This window comes from Triticum urartu, chromosome 6 (genome assembly GCF_003073215.2).
Source record: "Triticum urartu cultivar G1812 chromosome 6, Tu2.1, whole genome shotgun sequence".
Taxonomy (NCBI): domain Eukaryota; kingdom Viridiplantae; phylum Streptophyta; class Magnoliopsida; order Poales; family Poaceae; genus Triticum; species Triticum urartu.
The window spans coordinates 531,156,004-531,172,804 of NC_053027.1; the positions used below are offsets into that span (position 1 = coordinate 531,156,004).

The 16,801-nt window shown below is 44.2% G+C and overlaps 2 protein-coding genes across 2 annotated transcripts; one reads left to right on the forward strand and one right to left on the reverse strand.

Annotated features, from left to right (window-relative positions):
- Nucleotides 1–1,962: 1,962 nt before the first annotated feature.
- On the forward strand, nt 1,963–4,160 carry LOC125512690 (pentatricopeptide repeat-containing protein At3g29230-like). The gene has a single exon (XM_048677781.1). It carries the CDS (start codon nt 2,018–2,020, stop codon nt 3,668–3,670), a length of 1,653 nt encoding a protein of 550 aa, XP_048533738.1. The 5' UTR covers nt 1,963–2,017; the 3' UTR covers nt 3,671–4,160.
- A 1,360-nt stretch (nt 4,161–5,520) lies between these two features.
- LOC125516912 (DNA (cytosine-5)-methyltransferase DRM2-like) lies at nt 5,521–15,525 on the reverse strand. The gene is made up of 8 exons (XM_048682176.1): nt 15,304–15,525; nt 9,092–9,208; nt 8,880–8,988; nt 8,750–8,796; nt 8,496–8,654; nt 7,183–7,282; nt 6,999–7,090; nt 5,521–6,907 (listed from the first exon to the last, which is right to left on the reverse strand). The coding sequence occupies exons 1-8, from the start codon at nt 15,523–15,525 to the stop codon at nt 5,729–5,731; spliced, it is 2,025 nt and encodes a 674-aa protein (XP_048538133.1). The 3' UTR covers nt 5,521–5,728.
- Between the last annotated feature and the right edge of the window lie 1,276 nt (nt 15,526–16,801).

Sequence of the window (16,801 nt, forward strand, 5' to 3'; positions counted from 1 at the left end):
ATATAAGACGTTTCTGAGACTTTACAGAGGTAATACTTTTTTAGCAGGGATGGCAAAATACGCACACAAAAATTACAATAAATCCATAGATGAAAAAATTACAATAAAAAACCTTTTCTTCACTAGGTGGCAAATCTTTTTTAGATATATGACAAAATTATTTTTCCTTTTGTCCCTTTTTTTTCAATTCATCCATGGCAAAAAAAATTGTATTTTACCATGGCAATTATAGTTTTTTGACCATGTCAAAATTATTTTTTGACTATGGCAAATTTAGTTTTTGAACTTTGGCAAAAAAGAAATTTGTGGCATGGCAAAAAATTGGAACATGGAAAATTTCACAGCATAACACAATATGCCATGGCAAAATTGCCATGGGTATAGATTTTTTTCCTTTCAAACCATTTTTCGTTTTTGTAATTATATCGTCTTGGTAACATGGCAATTGTAAATTTTAATAGTGTTTCACATAGTCTCATGGGAATTTCACAATTTTTGGGTTTTAAAAAACGACATTTTTTTGCAACTTACTATGCATTATTGTTTTTACATGGCAATTTTTTCAAAAAAAAACAGCTAATTGGGCCTAACCCATTTTTCTGCATGTTCCATAATTTGTTGTGCCAGCTAGGGTCGCCGGGAAACTCCCCCTAGGGCAAACGAATCATTCGCCCAGGTTCCGCAAGAGCTGTCAATCGTATCTTGTTTCATAAAAGGTGAATTGTACAACTCATAATGTCGCATCAAGATGATACAAGCACCAAGAGCACACATTCAGCCTTTGTACGAAGTAAGCACACAATAACACCGACCCACAAAGAAAAGAAAAAAGGAACATCCAAAAATTCTGTCAAAGCGAACTCAAAAATGCAGTTGCAACCGTCAACATCACCTATCACCAATGACGGGGCTCATGTCATATCGATGACACAAATGGAAATCTAGCCTGTCATTACACATGACCATTCTATTCCTCCCAAGCTTCTGTATGATGTATCTTGTAGGGCATAAACATGACATGAATAAATACCCATGTTCCCCTAAACGAATCTGAACATAGAATTTTAATTTTGTCAACTTATATTATTGACAACAATATAGCTTGTCTTTGTACAATTTGCTACTTGTGTAAGGACAACCTATGTTTGGGTGGCGTGAAGCTAACTGCCCCCAAAATCGGTACTCCGTCCAATCCATATTACTTGCCGTCAAACAACGGATGTATCTAGGTGTATTTAGTGATAGATGGATCGGAGGAGTAGTTTGGTTGGAAAAATATTTCAAAAAAGGTGGCAAGTTGGTGAGCCAACTTTAATTTTTTTTGGTCTGGTGATAGTTACCAGTTTTTTCATGCTACAAGAAATGACTAATTTTACCCCGTACTTGACATTTTTCAGTGTTAGTGTGTGCCTTTGTGAGTTATTCCAAAGGATGGTTTTGAGATTTAGTGGACAAAATAACTGCCATTTGATTCACTTCACGTGATGCACCATGAAGAATTCAAATGATGGTTTTAGGGCATTACTACGCAGATAACTACAATGTAATACTCCCAAGAAACAATTACCTCCTCGGATCATTGTACGAAGTTGCATCAATTACCCCCGGGCAACAAATTTTACATACATATACAAAGATTACGCACAAAATAGTCAAAACCAAGCTTGCCCGATCCATAACAACTGTTTTTTTAGTACAGATCCAATATCAACTTTAGATGCTAAATCTAACCGATATTAAGAGTTAATCATTAAAGTTAGCCATGATGGCATTCCCTTGAAAATAAAAAGTTGATATATTGAAGGTTGAAAGAGAGTTTAGAAACGAAAGCATCACTTGTCGATAAGTTGAGGGATGGAAAATGCAATTTATTTTTATTTTACTAGTAAAAAAATAGAACAGAGACCTCATCAGTGAGGGAGTGAGACTGCCTCGTGGGTCCAACCAATTTGGAGTCCTTTGAAACCTCACGACGCCAGCAAACCTCCTCCCGCCCCGCTCCGGCGCCCCCGCCTGCATGCCGCCGGCGGCCCCGCTTCCGGCGCTCCTCACCGGCCTCGCCAACCGCGCGACAACCCCAGCCGCGGCGAGGCAGCTGCACGCGCAGCTCCTCCTGCGCGGCCTCCCGCTCCCCGCCCGCGCCGCCGTCACCCTCCTTGCCGCATCCTCCTCCTCCCCGCGCTACGCCCGCGCCATCTTCGACAGCGTCCCCGCCGCCTCCGCCAACGTCTACCTCTGGACGGCAACCATCTCCTCCTACGCCAAGCACGCCTCCTCCCCCGCGCTCGCCGCCGAGGCGTTCGCTCTGTTCCGGTTCATGCTCCGGTCAGGCCCGCCACCCAACGCCTTCACCGTGAGCTCCGTGCTCAAGTCCCTCTCGACGCTCCGAGGGGTCTGCGAGGTGTGCCAGGTGCACGGGTTCTTGGTGAAGGCCGGCCTAGGCTCCTCCGTGCACGTGGGCTCTGCATTGCTCGATTCGTATGGGAATCTTGGCCTGGTGAGGGACGCAAGGAGGGTGTTCGATGAAATGCCTGCGAGGAACGTGGTGGTTGGAAACGCCATGGTAGCATGTTATGCCAGAGCAGGGGATGTGGAGGCTGCGCAGGAAATGTTCGACGGTATGGCGGAGAGGGACCTCATCTCCTGGAACACGCTCATGTCAGGGTACCTGCGGCAAGGCGATGCTGGCGTCGCGAGGGGCCTGTTTGATCAGATGCCGCAGAGGAATGTGCACAGCTGGAACATGATGATCACCGCGTGTTCCCAGGCAGGGCTGTGGGCTGACTCAGTAGCGGTGTTCAATCGGATGCGGCTGGTGGGTTTCCACCCTGATGCTGCAACAATGGCCGTGTTGATGTCCGCATGCGCACAGCTAGGCTCCTTGTCAGTTGCAAGGCAGGTGCACGGACTTTTACACAAGGGCTGTGTCGAGATGAACTGCCATGTGCGGAATTCTTTGATCGACATGTTTGCAAAGTGCGGTTGCATTACTGAAGCTCGTTTCTTGTTTGGCGAGACACGTCCGAAGGATGTGGTGTCTTACAATGTGATGGTCACTGCTCTTGCGCAACATGGACATGGCAAAGATACACTGAAGCTTTTCAATGACATGATTGAGGAAGGATTGCGGCCTGATGCAGTGACATTTCTTGGCGTGATATCAGCTTGCGCACATGCTGGGCTAGTGGACGATGGAAAGCACTATTTTGAGTCCATGGGAACAACGTACGCAATTCAGAAATCTGCAGATCATTATGCTTGCATGGTGGATCTCTATGGCCGAGCTGGGCTTATTGAAGAAGCACACTCCTTTGTGAAGGTAATGCCGGTGAAGCCACATGCAGGTGTCTGGGGAGCATTGCTCAGTGCCTGCCGGAAGCATTGCAATGTTGATGTAGGCGAGGTCGCCGCAAGAGAACTCGTCAGGATCGAACCCATGAATGCTGGCAACTACGTTCTCCTTGCAAACACACTAGCTCGAAACCAGCGATGGGATTCTGTTGAGGATGTACGACGACTGATGAGGGGAAATGTTGTTGAAAAAGATATAGGGCTCAGCTGGGTTGAAGTAGACACTGTTGTTCATGAGTTCTTGACGGGGGATTTCAGCCACCCCAGTTTTAATCAAATTTACAACATTCTGGAGCATCTGTATCTGCAACCAACCTAAGACTAAGAATTATCACTTCTTACTGCTAAATTTCATTATACATGGCGACAGGACAACACAACTACCATGAAACATTGAAATGTATACATGCACTTTAATGAGAAGAGAGGCCTCCGAGAAGCCGAAATGTATGAGCTTAGGGTAGTTCTAATTCACAATGCCTGAAGGATTAAGATCAAGGCTATCAAGTGTAGTATCATGGAGGTAGTGTCTCAATGACAGTCTAGTTTTATATGGCAGCAGAAATAGTGCAAAAAATTAGAGAAACATGCAAACAGTGTTTTGCTCGTCTTTTCATTAAGAGGAAAAGCAAATGTATATACAAGAGTCCATAGGTTTGGTCGATGAAGGCCCCCAGTCACCACCAAGTACATGTAACCCTTTCATATTCAGGCAACACTGTACAGCACAAAAAAAAAAAACCTTTAGCCTGTCTCTTGTGGTGGAAAGTCCGATTAAGGCAAGCTATTTACTTTGTGTGTGTTGTGAACAATTTATGTTAGAAAAAGCGCATACAAACGTGCATAGAAAGATGGAACAAACGAGCTTTACTGAACATACATAAGCTCGTTTCTTTCTTTTTCCTATGCAATTTTGCTTGTTTTATTGCAATGGGGTGCCATAACTGGCAATGCATCATAATTAAATCTTACAGATTATTTTTTGAAATTTACATAGCATACATGGTGCTTAAGATTGAAAGCATGATTTGTATTGTATTTGAGTGCTGTATGTATATATTATGTAGTCCTAGCTTTATTGTCATGAGGGTGTCAACTGGTTAGTCTTTTTCCTTGTTTTGATTACCTTGTGACAGAATGAAAACATCACCAGATCTCTGGTTTTTGTTAATGTTATCGCAGAATGCAATGTCTTCATGATCTCTACATTTTCCCCGTTCTTCAGTAAACAATAGCATATTGAACCAATGTGCGGTTTCTGTAAAGTAGAAATAAAAATATCATACCGTGAGGCTCCCTTTTAGATACCTAAAACTAATGACAATGTAGATTCCATACTGCACGAGGAATCTAAACGAGCTGATGGTTTGAATTTAAATGCCATTTTGTTAACAATTTACATGCTGAAGAATCCCTGCAATTAGTATATGAGAGGAATATTTGTCCTTCTAGTACCAAAATTTTGGAGAACATTAATGATTCCATCAGAGTTCATAATAATTGAATCTCCATTCATTCCTCTCTTTCTCATCATTCTTTTCTCCAGTCTGGCAGAAATTTGAAGAGAACAGTGAATAAGTTGATGCTTTAGAATTAAATAATGGTGTGTTTCAGTTACCTCTACTATTCCTAATGGCTCTGAGTCAGGCACATGAAGTTTTTTTCTTTTCTAAATTTCGTGACTTAATGAAGAGGAGACCGAGTATCTTTGATCTTGAAGAGTCGGGCCAATCCAACCGCTTGCTCCTGCCACTCCTCTTCGGCTTTTCCAGTGGCAGTTGTTATACAGCTATGTTAACTGGCAGTTCACAAAAGGTACGTATGTCCTAAAATTTTGCAGTGGCAGCTAGATTACTATGTAACGTGTCACCATTAGAGAGCCAATGCAAACTCGTTTGCACGAATGTAGTTATCTCATCTCCAGTGATAGTTTGATAATCATTATTTCTATTCATTCACTACAGAATACAGATCGAGGTTACTATTTTTGGTTTTTGCCAGTTAACATTCTGTGCACCAGGAGTACAGGGCACTAGGCAGGCTCTAAACATAACAATCACTATCACAAAAATCAGAACCCAAGTTCTGACCCTTACTTCTTTCCTGACTTTGAAGGCCCTACACGATGAAAGCGGCATAAGACACAATGTATTTTTCACAATAGGCTTCATAGCAAAGCAGCAGCATCCTTTAACCTTATTGGGCTCACCATTTTCATAGCCTGGAACCCACAGATTAAGTGCTTGATACATAGTTGTAAGTGCAAGCAAAGAAAAGGACATGAAGCAACTAAACAAAAGAAGTCGCGGTTCCTAGATATAAGCACTACGTGATAAGATAGGGTACTGCAATGCTTAGGCTACATCCTTGCCATAGCCTACATCCTCGCCATAGCCGACTTAACGACATCCAAGATTCTGAAGTAGTGGTAGAACAAAGAAGATTGCTCGCCCTCCAAGCCATCACGGTGGTGTCGGTTGCTCCCGGCAAGATTGTTACATGGGCTGCCCCCAATCACCAAGTCGAAGCCGCCAAATCTACCAACGTATGATGCAATTATATCAGGTGTGAGAGATTTCACATCAGCAATCTCAATCAGCGTGCCTGTCTGGGTCTGATCCCACCAACCCCTCAAAATCCTCCTATTAGCTTCACCTATCTCAACAGAAACCACTGCCCTCATGTGGATCCCAAGCCTGTGCAAAGCTACCTCTCCTCCTCCAATACCGGTGAATAAGGACAGCACACTAACACCATTAGGAAACATGTCCCTCAGCACCGACAAATGGTAAGCAACAGTATCAACATGGAATGAGTTGCCAAGAGATTTATATCTCTCTGTCTTGCCGACCCCTCTTGTGTGGTCCCTTGGGAAACCAAGTAGATATTCCACCTCATTAGGCTCCAACGGAGCAACCTTGTTTTTTCCAACCCAGACAAGATTCCATTTTCTGCACTCATCAATGACATATTTCTGAACACTTGGAGGTGGTGAATTGCCTGACCTTGCAAGAAGACTCTGGATCCGCTCGGTCGTCTTTGCACTTGCCACAGTTGTTTGCAAGCAATTGAGTTGTCTTCTCGGGTCCCAAGAAGGCCACCACTTCTTATAATGAGGAAATGCCTCAAATATGGTCTTTGGAGGCAGAGGAAGAAGAGGTGATCTGTTCTCAATTGGCAAATTATGGATGTAGCCTCTTTTCCTTGCAGCTGCAGACAAATGCATAGAATCCACAAACTCTGGTTCAATGTCATACAGAAATCTTGAAATGGTCTCCCATACACCTCTTGGAGTTCGGGCCACATTTTCATAGTAGAAAAAAGGTGGTCCAATAGCTTGTTGAGGAAGCATTCTCATCACTGATGGCCGCCTATAACCGGGCAGGTTAAATCCAACCATTGGATTTGGGAGAAGCATTGGTTCATCATCGCTACCATCCAAGGAAGATCGATTGCCATGTGCTCCACCTCCATATCGCTTCCTCTTTTTCTTGCGCTCTTCAATCAATCTTGTTTTCTTTCTCTCTCCAAAGGAATCAAAGCATCTATCCATAACCTGCCAAATGTCACAGATTTCAGTGTCCTTACATCAAATTAAAAGAGCGAAACTGTTATCGTATTCACATGTACATCAAACCACAACGCACCTGATCGTCACATAAGTTTGTGGAATGGCAATCTCCTGCAACCCGTGATGCACTGATCGAATCAACTAATACACAGAGATCAGCATCCACACCTAGGAAAATTGAAACAGGAATTTATATAGCACAAGGTGCCTTTAACATGAAAGAAGGACCGTCAAGGAAACAATTTGAAAATGAGGCATACCACATGTTGTCATAGCCATATTGGCTTCATCTTCAGAAAAGCCCATGTCTACTAATAAGTTTATCTTCTCGTCCTTCGCTGACATCTCTTTTAGAAAATCCTGCACAAAGGTACAACAACAAACCGAGATTAGAAAACACTAGTTATATCTCATTAACTTTTTAATGCCAACTATGTGACTCCTGATAGGGAAATACAACTACATAGCGACATGTATAGGGCCAGAGAAAAGAAGGGGACCTACATCTAAATGATCAAGAAATGAATAGCACAAACTACCCAAGAATCAAGAGAAAGAAAAACTGATCAAAAATTAAATCAATGAAATCATTTAGGAACTTGACTTCTTATTCCCCGGCGCTGTTTGAAATGACGTTAATACAAAAGGTACTGTATGCATGAACACAAATGCTCATCATTTTACACTTGAGCAACTATGCACACTAGCAATATGAAGCACTGGTGCTGCTGGACTGGAATAAACTGAAGGTACATGTACAACTTTGTCGTTTCATATGATGGCACTCTGTGTTGGATGCATATCAGTGGTGAAACACAGTTATCTGGTCTCTTCATGCTGCTTGCGTGATAGAAAGTTAAAAACTGATGAATGATGATATCTGTGTATTTTCAGGAGAACATGACGATATTCCCATTCCTCCCATTTCAGGTTATCGCCTTCCTAGGCAAGATGTTTTTTTTGGCTGAGCAGGTGCAATACAAATCAAACACTACATACTGTTTCCCTGTCTGTTGTGTTCAGTCAACTTTATGAAAACTGGTTATCACATCATATATTACATGCTGAGAATTCCAAATTAGTGACTTCGTCTATGCATTTCTAGCAGAATATTTATGGACCAAATCCATCATTTTTCTCGGCTCTAACAGGTAGATGTTGCTCTTCTTGAGGTTGATCTTAGAAGGATATTTGATGCAATTAGTGTGGCATGTGATGTTCTTTTCCAGTATTATGATTGTTTTGTGTAATTGAAAATAAAAAGAAGAATCTTGAACTATGCCATTCTACAGTGAAGAATTCTAAAATCAAGTGTTCAAACTCACAATGCAATTCTACAGTGATGAAAGGCTGGGAGCAAAATAAACAAAGCTCAAACAGAACGTAAAGGAGGTGCTCAAGGTATGCATGGCAAATACTTCCTCCGTTCCAAATTATAAGATGTTTTGGTAGTCTATAAAATATCATAACAAAACCTCTCATAATTTGAGACCGAGGTAGTATTTCACATATATCAGCATACAAATGATTTAAAAAGTTCTAGCAACATAACTAAAGATAAAGAATCATCTACCTCATCACCAGAACTATCAGAGTTGTGCTCTCTACCACCAGTATCATTGTCGTTATCCCAGTTATCGGAATCAAGATCATCATCATCATCATCTTGAACATTTGGGCAGGCGCAGCCAGAAGTAGAGCAATCACCCAATGCACCTTCATCACCTAGTGCCTGCATTTCATATCGCCTTATAACATAAGATCCTTGCCACCAAGCAGCAAAAGTATCATAAGATAAACTCACTAATAAAGCACATTGACAAATACCTTATATGTGAGAAGTAGCTCTAGCAACGCATTTACATCATTGTGCCCTGAAAGCAAAAGCCATGGTTAAAACAGAAGGTGCAAACACAAAGAAGACAAATGAAATGACATTGGTTATTTTTAATATTACCAATCTCCTTAATGCCCTTCACAACCATCGCTTTTGGGAAACCCATTGTCACATATTCCTCGACTAAAGAAGTAGACATTGCTTCCCCGTTTGCCCACCCGTTAGAATTCTTTAGACAGTTGCACAAACAAATATTACAATATGATCATAATAATAACAAGCCATGGCTAGCTCTTATGTTGAAATACACAACCAGTTACTACCTGACGTACCAGCGTGGACGGGCCAGGAGCATCCAAGTTCCTCAAGGTCGGAGCTGATGAGGGCGCAGCCTCACCATCACTTTCCCACTCAAACTTATCACTATCATTGCTGTCGCTAGTCAAGCCCTGTGACATGAGTTAAACACACCTTGATCAATATTAAAAGCAAACCACAAGAAAAGCAATTATAGAGAATAAAACGGTGCAGGAAAATAACTTTATTGTGCCAGAAGCCCACAACAACCATAAGATATCGCAATTGAAATCTCCAGTGCGAAATCTGTACAACGATTCAGCTCTAGAGTTCAGAACTCAGCAAAAAGGGAGAGCAAAACCCTTTTTTTTATTTAACAAGCTCCCCTTCACCACTCTCAAAGCAAAACATCAAGCTAATGCCCAAAAAATAACATTAGTGCAATTAGAAACAGTTTGATTTGCAGTTATGGGGATGCCTCACTAACTGAAGTATGCTAACTTTCCAATGCCAGGAAGAATAGTTTTCTGGACAGTAATATGAAGGCAGAGCTATAAAAACCGTCCATTGGCAGAATACAACAGTTGAATTTTCAACTGTAGGGATGCCTAACTGATGCAGTGCTCTAGCTTTAACAGGTCAGGAAGAGCATCTTTCTTGAGACACATGATCGTTATAGTTGACAGGATATAACAGAATTCCGTGGGAGGCTCGTGACCAGGCTGAATGCATTAGTGGTATTCAGAAATCGGTGCACCCATCGCTGATCGGTTTTCTGCCTCAGGAAGAACTACTGATGTCCTAGAGACATCCAGCTTACAGCTATGTGCAATGGCACGACACAACCCGTTGCAGCAGAGCTATAGCAGCAAAGCTACACAAATGGTGGCACTGGAATTAGTAACTGCGAAGCGAGACAAGCTTTTGCTCACAAAGACCAATGCAACAGTCGAAATCGCAGATGCGGAATCAGTACAAATGACTGCAGGATCTAATTTTTTTGAGCAAATGATTGCACCATCCTATTGGGCATAATCCCCTGATACATGATCAGACAATGACAAACATATTGAGGAAACCAGCCACTGCAATATGGCAGAGCCAAGAATTGTGGTTTTCCCCGGGGGGGGGGGGGGGGGGGGGGGGGGGGGGGGGGGGCGCATTTAATTTAGGGTCGAGATTTATCAAGGCAAATGCAAGTCCGCTCAACAAAATAAAAGGTCCAGAAAAGAGATCCATGAAATGCGATTACCAGGACACGAGAAAACGTACTAAAAAGACTTTGAAACTATTAACAATGGTTTTAGCTTTTGATACTGAAATTGATTAGTACATCAACACAAGCATGATGAATTTCCTACAACATCACATTTGGACATTGAATTTCTAAATCCCAGTTCTAATTAGTCCCAGGTTCTATTCTAATAACACGCAGCAGAGATTAAAAAATCACCAGAATCCAAAATGAAAAGGCGAGGAATTAGTATCTGCTGCTGCTGGTGGTTGTCAGACCAGCGGCGCCGCCGCAGCAGCAGCCTTGGCGGCCTCTATCCAGTCAGCTCAACGCGCATTTGCGGTCGTGCAGCTAGGGATTCAGGATTTGAGTTTTGAGACCGAGAGGCGTGTGGGGAATTTTATTTCCCCCTCACAAGTCACAACTTAGCAGTCCATTAGACCAGTCCAGGCGCGTAGTTCCATCCCCTTCCTCTATCTAATCGCCATCAATCGCTATATGGCTTCAAGAATATACATGTTCTCGATCGAACAAACCAGAAAACCCCCCATATGCAGAACAGGAATCACACATGGGACAGAGTTTGAGAAACAGAGGAATCTTTCAGAGTTTCTAGTCAATGGAAATTTTGCTGACAGTGCGTGCGCAGGATATTCCGTGCGATAGAAACCCTCGCATACCTCCATGATCCAGAGTGCGAAAAACTTCGGATCAACGAGGCCACAAATTGCCAGACAAGAGAGGAAAGAGAGAGGGAGAGAGAGAGAGAGCCCACCGCCATTGTTGATGCCAGAAGATCGGCACGCCCGCTCTCACTGTCTCCCTGCCGTGAGAGGTGGGAGGAGGAAGAGGAGGACAGCCCGAGGCGGAGGGCGGCGACGGCGTGCTCGTCCGCCCCTCGCTGGCTTTCAAGACGGTGCTACTGCGGTGCGCCCGCCGGGACGTGTATTTCTGACCGGGCGCGCATGGTTTTCTACCAACGGAACTGACACTGGGGAGTACTTTGCGAGCCGTGCTGCTCTGTTTCAGACGTGGCGTGCGGCCGCGCACAAAACTGGCGGCACCGTTTTGTGCGCAGCACACATCTCAATGGATAAATAAAAGAGAAGAGAGATGGGGAGATGTGCCAAAGCGGTGATGGGTGGTGATGAAGGTGTCGGTGGTGATAATAACCAAGTTAGACTGGTCATAGCTGTCCAGCACGGTCTTAGGCTAGACTTAGCTGGATAGCTTTGACCGGTCTTTTCATATAAATATAGGTATAAATTAATACTGTGTTTTTTCTTAGGACTTATAGGATCATTGCATATTTCTATATTTATTTTGATCATCAATCGGGCTGATAATTATGTTGGGTGCCGTAAAAATTATACATTAAAAACTTATTTTGAATACAATTTTATTTTTCTAGTTCTATGGCATGTCATTAATATTTTATTAATGAAATTCACGATTTAAGTTGTTAAATCTTGGGAGTTTTCAATAGTATATCAGTGTGGTTAATACAATTACTAATATCTAATTTTGTTATTATCTCCCTTTGTACATAAACGGCTTTCTGAGAAGCTTGTAGTAGAAATTTTCTAATTTTGACTCATAACATTTCATAGAACATTAATATAGGGTGGCAGTCGCGCTACATGCTACAAGCGTGACGCACCAAGCATTAACATAAGAATCAGGGACGCCCCCTTGTTAGAGTTGTGTTGAATATTGTGTACAAGGTAGGTTACAGTTGGACTTGTAGTTGTATTGTGTTTAGATAGGATATGGAGTCGTATTCTAGTAGGACACTTGTATCCTAGGCCTTTCATATATAGCGGGGCTAGACACACGATGTAACATATGCCAACATAATAGCACATGCGCGCAAGGGGGAGTCGGCGGCGTGTGCCGGCGCCCGGGTGGCCGGTGTGCGGTATTGTGACGGTGTCACGGGGAGGAGCGCCCGTAGTCAGGCCCCGGGATGTAGCCATATCGGTGAACCTCGTTAACAATTTTCGGTATCGTGCTCGTGTGATTGCTTGGTCCTCGGATGATCGACGGAATACCTCAGATTTATTCTAACAAGTGGTATCACGAGCTAGGTTGTTCAGAGGTTGGATCGTTGATTTAGAGAAGAGCATGTGGAAGCTGTCAATGGGATCTGACAAAGGTGCAACGCGTGTGATTGGAGACATGGAAGCAAGTTGTCGCGTCGGTGGATCATGGTTGCACGAGTTGAAGATTCGGGAAGACGGCATCGTGTATGGAAGAAGCGATCGCAGAGAGTTCTCGGCGGCTGGATCGGTTTAGCAGCGGCGATGGCGTGGAAGGCCTTCGTGATCAATCCGGCGTTATTACAGCGAGTCCGTGCGGCACCAGGAGTTCGTGTGGCGAGCGAGGCGCTCCAACGACGCGTGTTGTAAGACACGTAACCTGGCTGGAGGCTGCCGAGCGCGGACACGAACGGGTGCATGCAGCAAGGCCCGTGTGGCAGGGGTGGAGCCGGATGTCTAAGGGTGGAGTGCAGCGCTGGGAGGCCAAGCTGGACTGATTATGTGCAAGGACAACAGACATAGATTTGTTTTGGAAACAAAAGGAGACCGAGTCTCCATAGTACACGGACAGGCAGGCAAATCAGTCAGCGGCAAAGATCTATCAAGCGTGTCCATCAGAAGTACTACTTGCGTAGGCGTTGGCAAGGCAAAGGCAACTAGCCAGCATTAAAAATTTGTGTCAAGGGAGCTACGTGAGAAGACCAGAATGTTTTTTTGGTTGGAATTTGCCAGTAGTACGCGGAGGTCTATTCGTGTACTTGGGGCATTGCATGGAAAGCTCAAATTATTTTTTCACTAGGTTAGTTATACGAAGAACCATGCCGTCAATGGGTACCTGGTTTGAGGTGGAGAAGTTCAACGGGACAGAAAACCTTGGGTTATGACAGACAAGGGTGGGAAATTCGTTGGCACAACATGGATGCTTGAAGGCATTGCAGGAAATCAGGTCAGCTAAGATGGAATTATTTTGTGATGGATGGAAATTCGTGAAAGACGATTTGGGAGCCTCGAACGTGTCATATAGTCGAACGAGTTCGGCTGGGTCGGACTAGGCAGTCTGACGGATCGATGCAAGTCGGTTGGTATAGAAGACGGTGGTGGGATCGGCGATAGCGACATAGGAGCGTGATGCCGATGGTGATCGTTTTCTGGGCGTGGAAACACGCGGCGCAGGCCGAGGGCTTGTGTGGCTTCAACAAGACTATGGCGCGGGGTTGATTCAAGATGGTGCACATAAAAGTTTGGAGTCGACGAGGCGCGGGGTGGCACGTACAATCACCAAGGAGTCATGTTGAAGGTGGAGCTGGATTGAGGGGCTACGATGTAAGGATCCAGGGAATCGAAGCCTATTCAGCAAGGGAGAAAAGTGAGCGACATGCAGTTTAGACTGGAGCCCAGTGGTTTGATGGAAGCATGAGACTCGTCATCGGTCGGTGATGATCGGTGGTACTCTGAAGTAGAGGTTGAGTGGTGTGGGTTCGCAACTCTTGAGACTCGACCGGGACAGTGGAGGCTCGACGCGGTAATAGCGGCGAGGCATGCGGTACGCACGGAACATGGAGACGGTCCAGGGCTCTGGTGGTCATATATGTGGTGAGACAACTGCAAATTTGACTCGGGATGACCTCAAGCAATGGTGAAATTCCTTCAAGTTTCAGTCAGGCGGTCAAGAAAGGAGCGGTGATGTTGAGTTCAGATAACTCTTATGTTTGACATCTAATATGTGAGTTGTTCACTTTCACGCAGGTCAGTGATCGGTGTGTGATGGCGCTGAACGGATACTCTGGAAGTTGGGAGCACAAACTAGAGCAAGGGGAACTTAATTTTGCTCGAGTGTTGACTGTGGTCAAGAAAAGAAGGGACTACAAGTTGCAGGTGGAGTCACATGGAGTCTATGGAGTTGCAGCGATACTCATGGGATAAGTTCAAGTCCAATGTACATGGAAGTTTGACACATGGACGAACTCAAGGTGGTGGAGAATATTCGCCAAGGTGGAGTTTGTTAGAGTTGTGTTGAATATTGTGTACAAGGTAGGTTACAGTTGGACTTGTAGTTGTATGGTGTTTAGATAGGATATGGAGTCGTGTTCTAGTAGGACACTTGTATCCTAGGCCTCTCATATATAGCGGGGCTAGACACACACTGTAACCTATGCCAACATAATAGCACAGGCACGCAAGGGGGAGCCGGCGGCGTGTGCCGGCGCCCGGGTGGCCGGTGTGCGGTATTGTGACGGTGTCACGGGGAGGAGCGCCCGTAGTCTGGCCCCGGGGATGTAGCCATATCGGTGAACCTCGTTAACAAATCTCGGTGTCGTGCTCGTATGATTGCTTGGTCCTCGGATGATCGACGGAGTACCTCGAATTTATTCTAACACCCCTCGAGCATGGTGGTGAAATGGCAAAGGCATCAAACGTGAATCATCGACACATATTATGTCATCATATGGGAGCAAACATGGGAGCATCTACAAACGGACTTGGCAAATTTGACCTCTCAAACGTTTGTGGACGCGCCCGCACATGTTCGCAGACAATGACCGGTCACGTCTCAAATAATCAATTCCACAACGGGATACTTCAAATTAGAAACCTCAAATACATACTATAACATGCAATGTAAATCTAATCTTAGGCGAAGCCCGTTCGGCTCCGCCGTGTCCATGTCCGGCGGTCGGTTGCGCTCTCTGGAGTGTTGGTCCAGTCCCCGACGAGGTAGAGTAGTACATGGGACACGAGCCGGCTCACGGAACTCAAGGTGATGAGGTCTCCCATGGCCTACTCTTTCTCGTCGGAGCCGGGAACCCTAACGGTGCCGGTGGACGTTAGATCGATGATGGATCTGTCCCGTCCTGGGACGAGCCGACATCATCCACCACAACACAGTTGCGACACCCAGACTGATCCACTATACGGGACGACAGAGAACGCGACTCCACGCCACCGAGTTCGGACACCAGACGGGCTGCATCACCTCCGATGAGGCAGCGATGCCGCACCTTGTGGTGGATCCATGCGCCATTTGGGCGGACGCAATAAATTCCAAATGAAAGGAATCCAAGCGTTGTTGTCGGGCGGCCTCCTCCCGGGAGCAACGGAGCACAAGCCCGGCGGTCATCTCCTCCTTGGGGCTGCATGGGATGAGCTCGGGGTCAATGGATCTGAAGGTGTAGGATCCAGATTTGTTGCCTGCCATGTAGGAGAAGGCCGGAGATTGCCAGACAGGAGCTTGGCGGATTGGGACGAATGTATGTGGGATCGGGTGGGCCAACATGGGTCGGGTTCAACGTGGCGGGCACCCCCATATTCGCCCTAGATTTGGGCTGGATATGAGGGGTGTCGGTCAGGCTGAACGTTTGAGGCCAGTTTGAGGCGTCCGTGTGGGTCGTTTTTTTTTGTGACCGGTCAGTGACCAGGCCGTCCGCCCGGGTGTTTGACGCAAATTTGGGATGCTCGGCTGTAGATGCTCTAAGATCATCATATCTTATATATCAGTAACGTGAAACTAATATTATTTGATGTGTCATTAAAACATTTTCACGATTCCCCAATAATGTATCTCTACAAAATTTAATGATCAAAGATGCATATAAAGACGATATTAAGCCAGTTATTTAAAAAAATGAAGTGAACACTTTATCTCTATATATGTGCAAAATGCGTGATGAGGTGACGTATGCAATGGGGTTTAGTAGTTTGCATTTTTCTCGCATATCCACATGTTCAGTGTGACAGCTATGAGAAAATATTGATAACTACGGATGCAGGCAGTCGCGTTTGCGCCGTCCGCTTGCAACTCTATCGATAACCATTGTAGGTGGCCTCGCCAAACATTCTCTTCGTCCATAGATATAAGAAATGCTTTTGTTTCCGGATTTAACTTTGAAAAATAATTAATACAACCATATATAGATTTTGAATACAAATTTGACAAGTTTACACAATCATGTGCCGCTAAACAAAGCTGGAAAATATATGCACATTATATTTCTAGACCTTGGGAGTACTTGGAGATGGCAAGACAGACCAACTATCTTCCGACCAAGCCGCGAGCTTGTAAGTTACACACACACACAAAAATACGGTCAGAAGAAAAATATGCACCTTCCCACAAAAGAAGAAGAAGAAGAAGAAGAATATGCACCAATCTTTAATTGTATATTCACAAGTACTCCCTTCGTTTTTATTTACTATGCATATTAAATTTGACTTAAGTCAAACTTCATAAAATTTGATCAAGTTTATAAAAATAATATAAACATTAACCATAACCAATCTATATGATGTGAAAGTATATTCAATAATGAATCTAAAGGTATTGATTTGTTATTGTGTATGTTAACATTTTTGTTTACAAATTTTGTCAAAGTTTACAAAACTTGACTTTGACCAATACTAATACGCAGACTAAATAAAAACAGAGGGAGTACTTGAAAATAGGCAAGGTCAGGTAATGTAATTAAGCATGTTGA